The sequence below is a fragment of the Lathamus discolor genome, chromosome 2, assembly GCF_037157495.1.
Source record: "Lathamus discolor isolate bLatDis1 chromosome 2, bLatDis1.hap1, whole genome shotgun sequence".
Classification (NCBI taxonomy): domain Eukaryota; kingdom Metazoa; phylum Chordata; class Aves; order Psittaciformes; family Psittacidae; genus Lathamus; species Lathamus discolor.
The window spans coordinates 7,930,299-7,949,896 of NC_088885.1; the positions used below are offsets into that span (position 1 = coordinate 7,930,299).

At 39.1% G+C, this 19,598-nt stretch overlaps 1 protein-coding gene across 1 annotated transcript in view; it reads right to left on the reverse strand.

The window, feature by feature from the left end:
• Positions 1 to 19,598, reverse strand: part of CNTNAP2 (contactin associated protein 2) — a 1,034,819-nt gene that overhangs the window by 45,200 nt on the left and 970,021 nt on the right. The window contains exons 20-21 of the mRNA XM_065665653.1: positions 19,382 to 19,515; positions 6,100 to 6,193 (exon numbers count right to left, since the gene is read on the reverse strand). Coding sequence (XP_065521725.1) covers positions 6,100 to 6,193; positions 19,382 to 19,515 — 228 coding nt within the window. The remainder of the gene's footprint in view (positions 1 to 6,099; positions 6,194 to 19,381; positions 19,516 to 19,598) is intronic.

Genomic DNA, 19,598 nt, shown 5'->3' on the forward strand with positions numbered 1-19,598 from the left:
ATTTCTACAGCTGTTTCTGATCGAAACATAGGTGCATATTCACATTATTTTTGCAGGTTTTCTGTGTGGAGCCATGGGCAGAGCTTGCCCATGTTAGGTAAAATGATGTAAAATGTAATGACTTGTGTACTGCCCTAGGAAAGACAAATTTTTGTTAGTTCTGTCTTTCTATTATTTTAGGGGAGATCTACTCTGATTTTTGATTTGTCCTTCAAATATATTTGGAGAAAAAACTATAACATGCTTTCAGTTTGTACTTCACGTATACCTTTGGCTTTCAATTTTCACATTAGGTAACACTTTCCGATTTACAAGCCTTGAAGGTACTCTCAGCTCTCCAAATTTGCTGTCTATGCCACTGTAATTTTATAGGGCCAACAGCAGGTTTTATTGATGCCCTTAGTGGTCCTTTCATGTTCAGGTCCCCTCTTTGACCCTTTAAAGTAGCCGCATTATAAATAAGTAAGTACTAGATATTACACAATACAGGTGAAATTCGTCCTCTCTTCCTGTGTAGGCAAAATCTGTATAACTAAGACATGACACCTTAATAAAACACAGGAGCTAGGAAAAGGTCACTCTAATTACTGAGGTTTAAGTTTTCATTTTATTCCATTACTTTTAAATAATGTTATCACATAGTTTTGAATGTCAGATAAGACTTCCATGAATACTCTGTTCAAAAGGGCATTAACTAAATTAAACGCCTTTACAAACCCCTCTGTCTAAAATTCTTTTCTGAGTGAACAGATGCATACTTTGGGAAGAACTGCAAAGGAATGGGATTATTTTCTCCACAAGATCCCATAGAGTGATTTATATGAAACAATTTTCTGAGATGTCTTCAAGCATAAAGGAAAAGAACTTTATAATTTAGGAACTAGGCCACTCTTGCATTCAGTTACGTGTGCTATATACTTGAAACTAATTACTCGGCTAGATGTAAGCCGGTCTTACCTCTCGTCAGTCTGAGGCAGTGAATGTCACAATGAATCCAAACAAATGTCTCCTGACTGGTTCTTATTTTCAGCACCCCAGTAAAGAAACAGAGAAACTCCAGCAAGAGAACAATAAAAAAATCTTTCGCTCAACAGCAGGGAAATGACAGATCTCCCAACAGACCTTCCGCCTTTTCCTCTTGAGGGAACCACCTTCCGAGAGAAGACTTCAGGCCCCTGGGGTTGATTTACAGGATCTCTCATTAGTTGTAAAGTGATGGCAGCTGCTTTAGTAGGAAGGGAGGCAGACCTGAAAGTATTTCCATATTCACTACTCTTACTGGAAGTATCTGAAGAGCACTAAGGTACCTACAGAGATTAGCTGCAGGGATAGCTGTCAGGTTTGAAATTGATTATCTTATAGGTATCTTGCATTATGTTGATTGCTTCCAAGTGGATATGTAAGTATTTTTTGAATGATATCATTAGATTTAGAGTGGTTGGTGGAGATGGAAAACACAGAAGGAGCACATTTCCTTTACTTTCTCAAGATCGACTCCCGTCTGAGCTTGATGTTTCTGTACTCCATCAAATATCCTATTAGGAAACTAAAATTATTTCTGTTTACCTGAGTGATACTTTAACAAACTCATATTTAATTACATGTAGCTAACTCTTTATAAATGCATATTAAAACCCAAAGAAATACTCCACTTTCAGTAATAAAGTACAGACTATGACATCAGTTGCCTATATAGGAGGTTCACGTAGCAGAAATGGGTGTAGGTATCCAAAAAAGGATGTGAAGACAAACCTGAGCATCGTATCTAAACCCACTACACTTAATGGGAAAACCAAAGCTCTGCTCTATCCTACCTCAGAAATGAGTCTCAAGCTGCAGCCTAAATGAAAATTAGAATCAGATCCATGACGTGTAACACTACCTGTCACATTGTCTACTTCTTATTTTCCTCTTCATAGCTGGCCATCCACACAGCCAGCTTTTCCCTCCTACCTTGTCTGTGTCAGTCATCAATGCCCAAGTATGTTTAAATAACAGAGTAAAGGACTTCCTTGGAATATTAACAATGCTCTTCTATCTTTTTTACAAAATCCTGCATTCCTCTGGTGCTATTATTTTTATTACTATACACTCATTTAAAACAGGATTTTTCCTTCCTTGTCTCCTTCGGCTTTATTTCACACCTCAAATCATAATCCATTTTACCCGGGTACGAGTCACATACTGAATGCCTTTACCTCTGGTTTCCCAGGAGGCTACAAATATTTTATATCAGTGTTTTTCAAGCCAGGGAACAACTGAGTTTTCTGGAAATTATCTCAGGAAAGCCAAAATCCCCTCAACTTAAAGAAGTGCTCCCTGATTGCAGCTGCAAGTCAATCATTTCCTTTTGTTTCTGATGTGACCCTCCTGCCTTACAGAAAATATTCAGAACAGTTATGAGGCATGGATCCATTTGGCCACCGTTTTGTTAATCAGCCATATTGTTGTAACACCTAGAGCAGAAACTGGTGTTGCGTTGTGCTAGGTGTTGTACAAGTGATTGTTTCTGACTGGCAGCAGATGAGCAATCACAGCTGTGGCAGAAGCAGATGTTCCCATGCAAATAACCCTAATAAAAATGGTAATAAAGACAGGCAGAAGATCAGTTTCTTAGCAGGATTGTTCCAGAGTGCTCTTCAAAAACCCATCTGTCTTTACAAATAACACCTTGCATTCATTTCTGATGACAAATAAGAATTGTATAGAATGAGAACAACAGAAACTGAACGCGACTGATGACAGACCAGCAGGAAGCTACTCCCATATTGTCCATTTAGAGAATGTAATTGCAGGTGGGTACAAATTGTAACTTGATATATATTGGTGTTAATCCCTCTGGGCCACAGAAATATGCCTAGCCAGTATGATGTGACAATTAGGAGCTTTAAAGATACTGGATTCTGCCTCTACTTTGCCCTTCAAACTGCTGCACTCATGTAACCTTGTTAATTGTGCTCTCCCCTTATCTAACGTTACTCTGAGAATTGCACAGTAAAGCTGATCAATAGACATGCTCAACTGCACAACTATTTTACATCAGGAAATCCGTTTCTCTACATTGAAGTTCACTTTGTCAGCAAGAACAGAAAGTGGGGTGTTTTTTCTTTATTACTGATTCACTCTTTTGCTTAATATCCTATTTTGCAAAGGCAGTAACATAAGCAGAGAAAAGGAAGCAGAAGAAACATTCCCAATGTGCTGGCACAAACCTACACTGTTAAAAAAAATAAAGTATTCATTCCCAGCGATGTACAAAATGTAACAAATGTATAGAATGGATGACAAATAACATCTTCAGAAACGGTTGTCTGAGGCTTAAAATCAAGTAGCACAGGAAAACAGACATACAGCCTACCCACAGATCACTCCTTCAGGGTATCCCCAGACCCTTCCCTGTTCCCAGTTCTTAAGTTAGCAGAGGAGCTGAAGGTGGACACCACTGATAGATGCACTTGCTTTATGCTTCCTGATGATAATCTTCAACTGTATTAGTATTTATGGGACAGATATTACCAGGACTATGTTTAAGCTTTCCAACTTTGAGATTTGATACTTGCTTTAATTGCTCTTGTCAGGTTACCATACTTATAAAGAGTGAGAGCAATATAAATTTTAAGTTCCCAGGTATTTAAAATTTATTACATAGCAAAAATCAATTTCTATTCACTGACCTCTGCTATTGTTTTTTCTTTTTATATGTATTTTGAAATAGTCCAGCAAGTCCTATGATCCAACTTTCAACATTAACACTCAGAACACAGAAACTGTTCTGTTAGCGAACTTCATTACTCACTTGGTAGGATTCAACTGAAGCAGGCCGAGGAGACTTAAAACTCTTATTTTCAACCACATACATGACTGCAAGTGAGGCAAATGTGAGGGGCTGTGGCTTTAGATCTTTAGGAACAGAACTGATCAGTTAACTGATTTTATTGGCCCCTCTCAAATGGTTATCATGCATTTCAGTCACTGACAATATTGAAGAAAGAAAGTATCCTAGACATGAAAAGTTGCATCAGGGACCCTCTGAGCTGCCCAGTTCTTGCAGCAGCTTTATTCTCCAGGAACGCCTAAATACCTTTTCAGTATGTGAATATTTAAACACAGCAAAGAAACCAGCACAGCAGGGCATGGGGTTATGTGGGAGACAGCTGAGTGGGGTTTGATTTTATAGTGCTGTGAACCTGCTTACAAATTCAGCTCAGAAAGAACCCGTGCGAAGAGTAAACCTCTTGACTATGTCACGGTTTCACCTACGTGGTTACTTGACTATGTTGCTAGTTCACCTGCCAGCTCAGCAATTCAGAGGATTAAGAAGCAGATTCCCTGCAGAGCTCTGTCTGCACTGAGGGTATTTTAAATGAGCATAGTCTAAAAGGTATTTCCTGCTTTCTTTTTCAATTTCTGTTTCTCCCATTCTTGCTTTTCACACCACAGTGTACAGTGCACTGTTTTCTTCCACGTTTTAGTTGTCCTTTTCTTTCCCTTCCTTCTTATTTATCTCTTGTGCTGCAGTCTGGTCTCTGTTGTATGCCTATCTCCATTTTCTCTCTCTCACACTCCTCACTCAGCCTCCTCCAAAGCACTGCCTGCAAACAACCAGTCAAAACAGTCAAGCTTATTCACAGGGTTGAGCTGTGGAGGCAGTACTGCCGTATCAGGTAGTTTCTCAGACACATGCTGCCACATCAAAGGAAACACAACCTCTCTAGCAATTAGTCCACTATAGGAGATGGACACTGCAACACCCTTCAGCTGATATATTTCGCTCACCATCACCTGGCAGGGGAGAGCCGAGCCACATTACTTGCCTGCAGAGTTATTCCAGATGCTGAATGCTCTTCCTAAAGCCCTCTGTCTCCTCACTTTCAATTAATGGCTGAGGCAGAGTCAGCACCAGTCCAATTGCCTTAATTCAGTGAGGTGAGGCAGGAATGCAACCAGTTTACAGAGATCCACCATAATCAGACCTCACTGTCTTTTGTACTGTCTATAGAACTGATTTGGAGAGTACCAGAAAATAGTTCCTGTCTCTCTTGCTAGCCAACCATTTCAAAGGCTTTTCATTTCCTATTTCATGGAAGTTCAGCATGTTAAATTTAAAAAATGAAACAAATGGAAAAGTGTATCTTCACACAGTCGCATTAGCTATGGGGTCAATTGCTTTTTCACTTCAATAATCAGTGCGTGGGCTTCATGGATTACTGTCTCACAACACTAAGCAAAGACAAGTTTGCAATTTTCTGGATTAAACCTTCCACTGCAGTTCAAGCAACCACATCCCTGTACAAAGCACTAGAGGAAATAATATTAATACCCCCTTATCTCTGAGAAGGGAAAAAAGCCCTCCTTCAAAGCTGTAAACGTCAGGAGAATAATTGATTCCTGAAGTGAGTGACCCTGGGAACTCATGTAAAATGCCAGTAGGGGAAAAATTCAGCAGCGGAAATTAGGACGACCAAAAAGTGAGGCCAAGGCAGTTTAAGATAGATCTGCATTGTCATGAGTGCAGCTGGGGAGTTGGCCAGGAAGCTGCTGCCCTGGGAAATAACAATGAGGTCCATAAAAGGGATGGAAAATGTATAGATGAGAGTTGCTGTAGGTGTTACAGACTTCCAAAGGACCTTCCTGCTGGGCCTCACAATGACAAAGCAGTGGTTTTGCCAGGCTGATGAGGGTCAGTTATGCCGCAAGGAGATGCACTTTGTTCATAAGAACACTGACTGCGTGGATTATAAAAAACATACGATAACTTCACAGTGAATGGTAAGATTCAAAGTAACTTCAGTATCTGTACTGATACCAAATATCTGTAGTGGTCTCAATGATTTCCTTGTATTCCCTCCATGTGACACGGAGAGGGGTAATGGAACTTTACAAACACGATGTTACAAGTATCTCTTTGCTCAGATCTTTCCCATGCACTGGACGGACAATCACATATTTGTGTGCATGTCAGCCTATGTGACAAGGTGCACATAACCCTTTTTTTAGGTGTAACTCCAATATTACCACCTTCCAGTCAAGAATGTGCAGCAAGTGTCCTGCTGCAAACACAGCACACATCACTGTCCCGAGTATAAAGTGAAATCTTACCTATAACTTTTCCTAGGAATAGCGCCTTTGGGGAATTGAACTGAATATCAGATGCTGCTGGCAGGCTGTAACTTGTTGGAGGATAGTGATCAAGCTGGGGAAAGAGAAAAGAAAATGATGAGTGTTTAGAACAGATCTGCCTTCTTACAGTGCTACCGAATCCAGTCTACTTTAATGGAGTTTATGCCACCACTTACAACTCTCTCTGATATGCTCTGCTTTCATTTTGACAAAGGGAAAACAACAGAGAATACCCTTCCTTCCATATCTCCACAGTTCCCAAGGCCTGGAAAATACCTATATTGGACGTTTGTTCTGGTTGCTGTAGAATCACTTCAGCTAATAAACCCAACAGCATCAACACTAAACCAGCTTACTGTTTTAATGTAAGATTTCCATTTAGGACCTATGTTATTGCTGAAGCTAGATTTACATAGCTGAGAGTTTGAGACCAATGCATGTGTTGGACATTTTCCTTTTCTCTTGGGAAAGTCATAAATTACCAAGACATACTTTCTTGTACCTTACATTTTATTATTTTCTTATTGAAAATGTTATTTCATTGTGATGACAATTAATGAAACCCGAAAGATAAATTCAAGAATAATTAATTTAGCTAAATCTCTAATATATAGGAAACTCATATTGCCCCGATATGACACAACATTAAATTAGCATATATTTTCCTGTTTTTTAACTATTTAACAGAAAGATGTGAAGAGAGAGGAATGAAATACATTCATAATACTGTGCTTAGTACCGGCACTATTAAGATAGTTCTGTGAGGCTCAATAGAGTTTTAAAGCTCACACTTGGTAAAGGTAATTGGGGTGAATTTTTATCTTTGCAGTTATTTATTTTCTCAGCTTTATGGGTTTATTACACAAGCTTAAAGAGGGCAGAACAATAGCTGTTTATTTTACTCTGGCCTTACCTTGGCACAAACTAGGACAGAGACTCATATATGAGATTTAAGACTTTGCAGGGTATCATAGGCTGCAGAAGTAATTCTGGAGAAACCACAACACAAAAGGGCGTACCATTTTTTCATGTATCTTTTTGCCATATTTCAGATTTCTAACTGTTATTACCTTGGATTAGTTTGCTTTAATGATACTGCAAACGTTCAATTCAGCAAAGTAAATGAATGGCAGACAGTGTAGAACTGAAGGGCTGAATTCCCTGGAGTACTGTGAGCCCATGTACTTGGACAGCCTACTGATGGCATACCCATGCATCTGTAGAGGCAGTCATCTCAAAACACTATAATAAATGGAAAAGAGGGGTCTTGTCTTTCTTATACTGTCCCATAAAACCCTAACAAGAGAAATGTATCGACATAACAGACAGAGATGGAAAATGTTCTCTGCAGCTGACAAAAGAGGCCTAGCAAATACTCCTGTTCAAATGATTTTTAATTGATGCTAACTAGTTTTCACACTGTTTATTTAAAATTTGGCCACAAATGTGTATTAGCATGATTACTGGCTATCTTCCAATTTTAAACTGTAGACTTTCGAGCTAAATATATCAAAAAACACAGTTCCATCTTCTTACTCAGAAACTAAGAAGTTCTAGCTTGTTCACGGTATCTTGAGCAGCTTTTCTCAGATTTTTAATAAACAGCAGAAATACATATTTTAACTGAAATTAAGAGTCACAGAATTTCAAACCACAAATGCAAAGAGTTAAAATACAGATCTCAACCTCAATCATAGCATGTCCTAAGTACAAACTCTAGTGCTTGCTACTGGTTTCCGTGGTGGAAAGGAAATCAGTGTTCCAGCATCCAGCATCACAAGGGTCAGACCTGTTGTCAATGGGAGCTGCAGGCATATCAGGTGGAAAAATATTCCCTTCTTATTTCACAAGACATATAAGAATGGCTCAGAGCTTTCAGGGTATTTACCAGTATGGTTATTAAATTAAAGGTACAGATTTTAGAGAGGCATCTCAGGAAAAGATTGGTGAAAAGACTGATGCACAAAACCCTGACTCTCCAGCCTCTCACGTGCCAAGACTTTAACCTCATGTAACTTCTTTACCTGCAGTGGAATTATTTCTGATACATTCTGATTGCATAGGACTCATATTCTAGGTTCTAATTTTATGTGTATTGTTATATATATATATTAAGATATGCTGAAGTAACTGATAAAATAATAAGGTGTACTACCACATACATTGGTATCTGTCAGCATCATCAACTTCTACGTTCTTCCTTTTCCAAAATAAATCTGGAGCAATGTTTAAATATTTCTTTCTATTATGACTTGGAATCTGAGCAGTGGTTTTGAGAAGATCATCATTATTCTGGTAAGATATCACTACTAATAATTATCAAGCTAACGTTTAATTTATTAACATATTGTGGGTGTCCTAAATCTGTAGCCATGGTCCAGGTGTTCATTATCAGAGTAACTATCAGGAGCAAGTAATAAAAAAGTCATCCCTGCCTAATGTAGAGGCAGCATCATCCCTGCCTAATGTGGAGGCAGCATCTATCTAAGAATGCTAATTGGGTCTACAGGACATACCTGAAAATGAAAAGTCAATTTAAATGATGAATCACTGTGAGCACCAGAATGCACAAATACAGAATACCAAATTCTGCCAGACGTGGTGTAGTGAAACTCCCTTTGTCTTGAGTTAGTGTTCAGGACGTGGAAAGGATCGTCAATAAAGGATTAAAAGAGAGTTGGTATATTAGCTATGTAAAGCTGTAGCTTGTTTCACTGCAGTACAGGTTCCCTGCAAGGCTGCCTTCTGTCCATATGCCCACAAGCTTTGAGGTCTAGGTTTTTATTTTTAAGTTGCTCTGTAATTTGGGCCCAGAATATCTAATATATCACCCCGTCACCCAAAGCTTTGGGTGTGTAGCTCAGGTAATCAAACACGCTGTTATTTGCTAGGAAGCAACCCTGAAACAGTTTAGTAGGTGGTGGCCTTGGCCACATTAGAATAAAAATGTAAAAAACCCTTCCAGTGATCTTGTCTCCCTTAGTGCTTCAGTGTGGTGGAGCATGTCACCATGGTGCAGAGGCAAAAGATCCTGCTACACGTGCGAGACAGGAATGGCAACGAGGAGACTAACGCTGGGCTATGTTGCAGGGTCTAACAGACACAGCCAGCTTACTGCTTAGGATTATCAACCTTTTGTACTGAATCAATAACCAAATCTATCTACTCACATATATTTTCCAGATCTCACTAAGGTCAAGAAAAGATTTCAGAATGCATTTGGCTATGAACTGTTTTAAAGGTTTAAAAACTCTTAACTTCTGGGTTGTTCTGATTCCTGCTTGAAATGAATCTCCATTTAAAAACTGGTGATACTGATTTCCTGGCCCTACCATGAGTAGGGATGACCACTTCTGACTGGTTATAGAAGCCATCTCCTGCTCCACTGCCAGCTCTTCCCATAGGGAATGCCTGCATTGCTTTCTATGCCAGCCTTGACCCTTATCTAATCCACTCACCTGAAATGAAATGGTGCACCACAAGACAACAGTGAGGGAACAGCGACATTTATGTCTGCTCGCATTTACTGTCGTCGTTCTAAACTAGCATTATCTACTGTAAGAAAACTTTTTTTAGAGGCACTTAACCTAGGGTTTCTTTTTAGGTCACCGAGGGAAAGGACAATGCTAAATTCTTTCCAAAGCTGTCTGTGACTGCCATCCAGTGGGTGCTCAAGTATAAGCAGCCTGCAGCCTTTGTATGAAACACTAGGCTATCAGTTCAATAGAAGACACATAATGAAAAAGGAATTACTAGTTTCAAATAATATCTGAAAAAAGATATTTTTTAATGAAAATTAAACAGAACCTCTGCACACACTGAGGTCGATGTCAGGAATTTGTATAAAATTACAGCTCTAAAATTATATTGAAATTTTTCATTACAGCTCCTTTTCTTGAAAAACTCATTAACTTCGTTTGAGCTTAATAAAAACACACAGTGCGGCTTTGAGCGTTACACAGATGAAAGTAGGAGGCAGCTGCTGAGGAACCTGCAGTTTCAGTTCTCAAGTCACGTCACACCGAGGCAGACTGTCTTTATCTGAAGTTGCTGGGATTTAAGCAGCGGTTCAATAAAATGCTATTTCTTTTAAATTACTGTTCACTTAGATAATAAAAGTAATCTTGACGGGGCTGCTGAGATTAACAGACATATCAATCTGAGGGCAAACATAATGCCTACGTTACTGTAGTAGTCTTGGATGTAAAATGTAAAAAGATATATGTGTGTATATATATACACACAAGATATATATACATACACACACATTATATTCACCCTGTGGATGTTTCTACATCTCTATCACTGCCAATCTAGACGCTGTGTGTATACTGTTATAAAGCTGAGGTTTTCCTTATGCTGAAGACATTTCATGACAAGTAATTTCAGAATTATATGGAATAATAATGCTGTAAGGCTTAATCTTATACCATCTGAAGTCAATACAGCTTTGCTATTGACTTCAGTAATAGTGGGATAAAGGAGGGGATGTGTTATCATCATGACCAATGTAGTACTTCTCTTCTGCATTATGATGATGATTTATCACTTATATTATGAATCTTCTCTAGTCCTGGACATGGGTTTTTTGTGCTAAGTGCGATAATATTGCATAACAAAAGGAAGGTTCCTGTGCAAAAATGCCTAAAAAGTTAGAATAGACTGGGCATGAGAGTCCAAGGAAATAAAGAGATGATATGCAGGTGTTTACATGGAGTTCTTTTGGCCACATTAGTAATGTAAGAGAAAGCAGAAAGTTGACTATGAAAATCAAATACGAGATATTATGACTTCTTATTGCTGAAATATACATGGTTATTCTCCTGCTGAAAGGTTTGGGGAGAACTTATAAACAGTATTTTTAGTATTTGAAAATACATATTTTTTAATACAACAGAAAAGGAGCAGATTCAGGTAGCAACTGTGTAATTCCTGAGGCTGACCAAAGCCACTGTTACTGCAATTCAGCTCCTTCCTTAGTGTGGCACTAGTGCTTCACTCATCTTTTTCTGCCAAGTAAGGTCCTTGACCCAGGTTAGTGTGGATCAGACCAGAGTCAGAGCAGGGACAAGCCAGAGGCTGTAAATGAACAGCAGATCCACAGAAAAAGGCAGGACCATAAACCCAGCATGTTTTACTACCTCAGACTGTCACAGACTTGCAGCCCCACAGCTCATCTGGAACACAGGAGGAGGCACATATCTCACCAGCAGGATGTAAGGCGAACTTAAGGCTTGCATTGTGCTTTTGAGCTGCTCAGATGAAATTTCTATAGGGGTAAAGGCTGTTTTAGGAGCCACTCCAAATCTGTTTTGCTGGTTTAATGCACTGGTTTAGCCTTTTGCATTTTGTTCTCTTAAATAAATGCAAATTGCAGTCTTTTTTGATAAAGTTCCTTTCTTGCAGGGATTTAAATCAGAATTGTGATCAATGTGGGATATAGATGCAGGAAAAACATAGATACAGGGCAGAAAGGATTAAAATAAATATATAGGGTTTTTTTGTTTAAAAACTTGAATGTGCAATAAGCTTGCATAAGCAGGACCTGAAGCTGCTGTTGCTCTGATAAATAATGTCAGGGATAATCTACCTCACTTGAAAAAAACCACAGAAATTGGGATAAAATTGAAATATAATGTAAATACATAACGCAAAATGTAACAGGAGCACTGATAATGAAAAGGACACTATTTAGTCTGTCTGCCTTCTATTGAAACAATTCTGATGATTCTTTCCCATATCTGTTGACTTTTTATTGCTCTCTTTAATAGATGAATTACAGTAAATGTTAACAGAAGCAACAGCAGGTCATATAATGCCAAGGTATTAAAATTAAAGAGATCTACATCAGGTACCTAAAGATGACTTTCACAGGACATTAATTTGTCCAACATGTGCTGCCATATAATGGAAAACACCTATTTCATGTGAAGGTTTGACTTTTTAAGGCTTAATCTTAGACTCTAATGATTTTTCCATTCTTTGTTTCTCTAATTCCCATAAAAAATGATGCCAAATCGGCAATCATACAGGCCAAGGAAAACACACACATTCAGTGCTGGAAATACACTATGGAAAAAGGAAATAGTCTCAACATAGGCTACTGTTAAGTAACACATGTTGTGAGGTGGGTAAGCCTGGCTATATACTCTGCAGACCTTTGGGAGTCTAGGTTGAGGAAGACTTTCCACTTCTGGATCTTATCACAATATGTGGCCTAGATACAGCCGAAGTTTGTAAGAAGACAACTGAAAAATCCTTCTGAATCCAGCAATACAGGCACTACTGAAAAGATATGAGAAGGATGGATATGTAAGAGTTCCTCTCTTATGAAGTGGTTTTACAGAACAGAGAGTAAAGAAGAACATTCTTCCAAAAGGCCTCAAGGTTTGAAACTCTCTCAGCTGATGCAGAGAGAGGGTAAAACCTTTGTGAAGATATGTACATCAGCATCTGTCCCTGCCCTTCTACATCAGCTACAGGGAAGGTGGCAGGCTCAGGTTCTACGATCATGAAACCAGAGGCGAGGTGCTATCTTGTGATGGGGCTCCACAGATCATGTTTTCCCCACTGTCTATCTACCACTAAGAGGAAGACCTGACTCCATGTTCTGACCTTTAGGGTATGGATACTCCACCCTCTCCTCTATGGATGGGTGAAAGGAGTTCTTGTTTATGACAACATTTTGTCTTACTTTCAGCTAGCTGGGATTCAATGGGCATGTGCTGACTTCTGGCAGATGCTGCTGACCAGCTCCACTGTGCACAAAAGGGAAAGAGAAATGGCTCTTTTATGAGCTTCCTGCCTACGCATAACTGCTTTCTTTACCTGAAAGATTGTAAGTCACACTGTAAAATAAAGAAGCTGAGTAAATTCAGTGAAGGATAAAACCAACACAACTGCTAGGAGATCATGGACATCCTGTGAGCACAAAAAACAGATAAGAAAATTATTAATTGGTGAATTAGTCATTTCTGATTCTGATGCATATGATTTAAATTCTGTCCTGCTGTATGCTGCTGCTGTTTACAGACTCTCGAGAATTGAACACCTAGTCCTCTGCAGCATCAGTAACTTCATTATAGTCAGAGGGAATATGAGTATGCAAAGATCAGGGTCTGTATTTATATTCTGGAAGACAGATGGTGTTTAGGGTTATAGGAATGAGATCAATATATCAATATAAGCTTTGCAAACACATATATTTTCAAATCTGAGCAAAAACCATTTTCTTGTGACTTCTGATTGAGAAAAGAGCTTAGCAGCTGTGGGTAAACTGAGTGCTAATGCATTAAACATGCAGATGTAATGTATGGTTCTGCTCTAGCAAATGGTATGAGGTTTGCCTTTCTGTTGCACTAGCTTTCTGAGTAATACACTGCCATTGCAGAATGGCAATATAGTGGAAACGGCTTATCTCCAGGGATTTTAAATGTTTTATTTCAGCAAGAAGGCTTTTACTATTAATAGAACAAGTGATAATTTTTGTTAAGCAACACCTGCTTGGGAATTCATTTAATATGCTTTTAATATAACAGAATTACCTGATTATTAGCAAAAAAGCAGAGGGCTACAGTCCCAGTGATATTAACTATGGTTTACACGTTTACCTGGGGTTAAAGTCCTGGATCTTTAAAATACGTCTTACTCATGACAGCTGGTATGGAACTGGTAAATAATGTCTAGCTCTTTTCTTTCAAATCATGAACAGTATCTCCCCATTCCCTACCAGTCAGCGCAATGCTAGTTATATCAAATGAATCAGGAGTCCGGACAATATACAGCAGTGTACAAAGGATGCTGTGGCAGCATGTTTGCCCAGAGAATGAAGCAAATAATAAATAAATAAGGCATTTCTGCATCACAGGGTAAAGGTTTTCAATATGTGACTCAATGGGAGAGTTTTCAGAGAAGAGTTCTAAAACTGTTTTATGGCTCAAAACTGACACACTTCTGATGGTAAACTAAAATAGTCCGACTTATTTAGCTTCTTATAGACAAGATGAAAGATGTTTTAATCAGCATCTCTAAGAAAGTGTGAAGGGGAATGACATCTGACACCAAACAACTCTTTCATCTATCAGGAATATCCACAAAGATCCTGAAGTTAAATGCTGAAGTCGGCAGAATTCAAACTAAATTAGGTGCAAATTCTCCATAGGAATGGCACTTAACCACTGGAAGAGATGGCCAAAGGAAAGGGTAACTTTTCTATCATCTGAAGTCTTTAAATCTAGATAAAATGTCTTTTGAGAAAATGTGTTATATTGCTATCATTACTTTTGGGGTTAGCTGCAGAAAATCATTTGGTGAAATTTTATGGTCTCTGTTTAGCAAGAGCTCAAACAGAGTGATCATATTCTGTTGAGGCTTCAAAGTACATGAAAAACGACAGTTAGGTACAATTTTACAGCAAAAATAATGATAGGAGGTGAAATCACAGCCTCACTGAATCTATGAGAAAGTTGATGCTCCTTCTAATGAGACCCAAATTTAATCTGTAATTATAAAAATTGTGGCTATATTCACTGCATTTAAGCTTGGGATTACATGCAGACTGCTTTGCTCAACCTCACCGGTTTTATCTTACTGCTATTATGTTTACCATTTTATTTTGCACTTCAGATTTGTTCTGAATTAACTTTGCATGATTTACATTTTTTATGCACCTAGGGGTTTGCAAATGTGATCTCTTTTCAAGCAGTAGAGTTCAAAATGAAAATAAGAGAAAAATTCTGTTTCTTCTTGGCTTCATATGGGTAAGGGTCAAACGTTTCATGGACTATTTTCCATAGAAGATGGGTGTTTCTAATGTTTGCTTCTGGTGAAGCTGCAAAATGGACATCTGTAGAAATACATTTTCTGGATTATTCTCAATGTTATCAACAGCTGAGTTCAGGCCAGGATTTCCATAAAGCCTCATAATTAAGTTCACTTTGAATGGAGTCAGGAATCACTACTGTTAATATATGGTATTGCATATCGCCTCTCTACCACAGTTCTCCCTGTTGCTCAAGCCTGAAAGAAAGAATTATCAGCTATCCCACACAGTCATCTGATCTGATGTGCACTGGCTGCACACAGTTGTCCTGAAAGTATATGGATGGGTGTGGGCCACTGGAATTCTGAAGCAGTTGCTCAGGTCTAATCCTTTTCAGGAACAAAGAAGGCATTAGAAGCTGCATCTCAGCCCATTCCTAGAAATGGATTTAAAGGAGGTGTGAAGAATTGGAGATCCATTGAGAATGTACAAGATCTTAGTACAGAAGCTGAGAGGCCCAGTCCAGGTCTGTTGACTATCAGCTTCATTTCACTAAAGGGCATCATATGGTTTGTGTCTTTCTCTTTGTAAAATGCTGATACAGCTTTTTGTAATATCACAGAAATGCCTCTGGTCCAGATTCAGCCCTTATTTTACTCTGGGAACATGCACAGAAGCAGGAGATAGGAGTCCTGCACTAGGATACAACTATTGCAGTTCTTTACAGTACAATTTAAAGCCTGCTGGAGTCAATGGAAGACCCTTCATTGATTTCATTGCTTTGGATCAGAACCCCTGCTAGGGAGTCTTTGTCCTTGGCTTTCTTAAAAGACTTCACTAGTGTGTGAACAGCGTTAATCACCCATAACACTTGCTAAAGAGTGATCTGGTTTTTATGACATGGAAAATACGCTGCTGAAGCATGAAACCTTTTAATGAAATCAAACAAAGTAAAAATTGCCCTCTGTGACCTAAAGCTCAGCTCCTGAAATGTCATTTTCTGGGATAATACATTCCCCATCTGTTGGTCTAGGCTTTTTCTTGCCACAGGTGAACTAATGCAGCCTTGGAGGTGTGCCATAGTTACTAGTATCTGGTATTTTAGTAGAGGCAAGAGATAGGAATTATTAATTGTTCATTTTACCCACCTGATGGAAATTACAGAAAATGAGCAGATCTTTGCCCCTGAATTTGTTATTTTGTTTTCCTGACACCTAAATCAACTGTGTATCCTTAATCTTAACATTGAGAAATCACTGGCATCACAAATGGGAGCTTGTTACTTAATGCAAAAGTCATTACTGATTTGTCAAATAATGTCAGTGAATGCAGAAAACTGAAATACAAAAATCTTTTGACAGAGTCTTTGCTCCTACCTTTAGTCTTGACTGTCTTGGTATGGGAGGAATAGGGATGTCATTCTAATGAACACAATTCCCAATAGATATTTGTTCTTGTGCTTGTTTGTTACCTTATGGGTATACAATATTGCGCATATGGTTATTTCACAGTTCACCTCGAATTCTCATTGATGGGACAGTAATTCTGATTTTGTGTAAGGAATCAGTGCTGCCAGCACTGGGTGAGGTCTCACGGAGTTCACTAATGAGTCCTTTACTGTACTTATACATAAGGGAAACTCCTGAAAATCATGATAAAACTGGTTCACATAGTTCATATGGCAGCAATTTATTGCCTGGCTGCAGATTTTTTAAATCTCTCTGGCACCACAGGGTTATTACAGTAAGTTAGAAAGACAGGTATTCTAAGTATGAACTTGCTGTTAAGATCTCAGAAATACTGAGTGCTCTTGAATTGAAGCTTTGATGAGAAATAAATCCTTGTAGTGACACTTTTATGCCATGTAGAGATGTGGAAGTGTGAGCAACAGCACCTGGCAAGCAAGCTGTCTTCTTTAAAAGCAAGCAAACCAGCTGCTCATCAGGCTGGAGAAGGATTTAGCAGGAAATAAAAGTCTACTCAAATGTTCATTGCTCAGATCTGCAAGAGAAAACTCATACTTTATAAAGTGTCCTCTGGATGCTGAGAGAAATTGCATTTATATCTTCTGTATTTTCAGACACTATGAAGAGTTCATATTTGAAAACAGGACTCATTTTCAAGTGAACAACCTACTTAACAGATACATTTTTGGTCCTCACAGTTCTTTCATTTACAGAACATAACCAGACAGGCAACAAAATCAACTTCCTTGTGGAGAACAAACAAAATTTGATGGAAAACTTCTGTTTCGGGATACAGGAGGGGTAGGATTTCTGGATTTGCTTCGTATGGGGTCCCTCCTTTCCCTATCCTTCCATGTGCACCAGACAGATTGTCTCATTTAATAAGCCTCAATTGTATCAGTGTTGTGATTACAAAACCTGCTGCGTTTTAAGCACACTGACTAGATTAAGAAATTTTTACCCCTGCAGAGCAATACTAACAAAAATGTTTCTGTCTCTTCAGAGCCCTAGATAGGCAGTGGTCTCACAAAACACTGGGGGAAAAAAAGGGTTGGGCTCCAAAAGTAGGTAAGATGATGCAAGCTTGCATACTTAACTGTGTCCATATATTCCAACTGAGCAAGGTATCTCACCTGATCCCTTAAGAAAATCATTTATTTACTTTTACAGCTGCCATAAGCCATACCTCCACAACACAGAATCATTCAACAGCAGAAGGGAACCTAACTGTACCTAAGCTAACAGCAATAAGAGAAATAAATCCAAATGCAACAGTGTCCTGAGTTTACCAGTAGCCATTTTTCTCTTTCTTAGTAACTGGTGCAAGCTCTGTGTTTTGACTTCCAGCCTGGGCAGAGAGCTGATAACACCGATTGTTTTTAATTGTTGTTAAGTGATGTTTATTCTGGCCAAGGACTCTGTGAGCCTCATGCTCTGCCAGGGACAAGGGGAGGCCAGGAGGAAGCAGAGACAGGACACCTGACCCAAACTGACCAAAGAGGTATTCCATACCACAGCATGTCATGCCCAGGGAGGTAACGGGGAGTTACCCAGAAGGGCACGGGGTCTCTTCGGGGGGGTCGAACTCATTCGGCGGTGGTATCATATTCTCTTCTCTTGTTATTTTCCCTTATCAATATTATCATCGGTGGCAGCAGCAGTGGTTTGTGTTATACCTTAGTTACTGGGCTGTTACTTCAACCCATGGGAGTTACATTCTCTCAATTCTCCTCCCCATCCCTCCGGAGGCGGGGAGCCGGGGGAAGAAAGAAAGAGGGAGAAAAAAGGGGGGGGGGGGGGGGAGTGAGTGAACGAGCTGTGTGGATCGGTTTAAACCACAACAAACAGCATACAAGAAACATGCATATATCAACTGATACCCCTCACAACCTCCAAAGGCCTGGAAAATGTTCAGATGTATCACCTGAATATTTTTTAGATTATCTGGAATTTTGCAAGTAATTTTCTGACAATTATTTCAGTGCATCCAGTGTTATTTTGAGTATCAAACGCCTTAGTCTGATAACACTGTAATGCACTGAAAAGGTTTCCTTTTGATAAGTTCAAGCAATAACTGTCAGTGGTCTATTTTAATCTTTAGGTAGATAATACTGTGACAGTTGCCATCCTTCACCTTTTGGCTTGTTTTCTAATGAGACTTCCACTTTTTCATTTGTTCTTGGCTTTGGTTTGCTTCTTATGAACTATCAAATCCACATTAATCTCTCCCATCCACCAGACCCTCCTGCCAACAAAACTGTTCTCATTCCCTGCTGCAATCTCCATGTTTTCAGATGTGACAACCAGGGAATGAAAACAGTGCTGTAACAACCACCACGAGAAAGCTGCCTGGGAACATTGTTTCTTTCAGCATTCCCCTCAATTATTTAAATAGTATTATGCTATCTCAAAGGTTTGTAAACTGAGATACGGAGAGATGAAGTTCCTGCCTGTGCTGCAACAAAACCTAAATAAGCCAGAGCTATGTGCCTTCTATACTACTCTGTCTCAGACTCCTGTCACACAAACACTTAAGCATCAGCTCATTTTTGCAGAACAGCTCTTCTGATTTCACTGGAATGCAGGGTAAATTTAAATTTAAAGACATTCTCATTTTCACAGTCAGGACTTAGGCATGATACTTAGTTGTCTGTAAATCAGGCTTTACTGCCATTTAAGATGCTGTAGGTTATGCCTCCTGGCTTCCAGCTGCTGCTCCAGAATGGTGTAGGTTTATCTTCAGTCCTATGTTATCTATCAGCCCAGATGCCTCTGATGCCCTCAAGCATCTATGCTGACACCTGTATTAGCCCAGCTGTCATCACGCTAAAATGAGGATTTCAGAACATAACTTGTTGCAACAGAGGGAGAGAATAGCTCCTGTTAACTCCTAGGAGTGTGATCTGCAAGCAGAATCCCATCTACTGTACTTTTTACTTCATAAATTGCACTGATGTCTTCAGAGGAATGGAGACCACCAAGATACAAAATGTTACAGGCTACAGGTAATGGAACCAAACAATCTACTACTTACCTGCAGTACTATGTCCCGTCCATTTCGTGTGACGTTAACAGTATGGGGCTGCCCATTAGCCATGTTTCTGTGGTCGACATCAATGTTATATGGCTCTTTGGTGCCTCCAAGGCTGTACCGAATTTGCAGATTCCCTAGTGAAAGAAACGTGAAAAGCACCCTCAGGTATTTTGATCTTTATTCACCAGCTATTTTCCCCTTTGTTTTCACATACAAC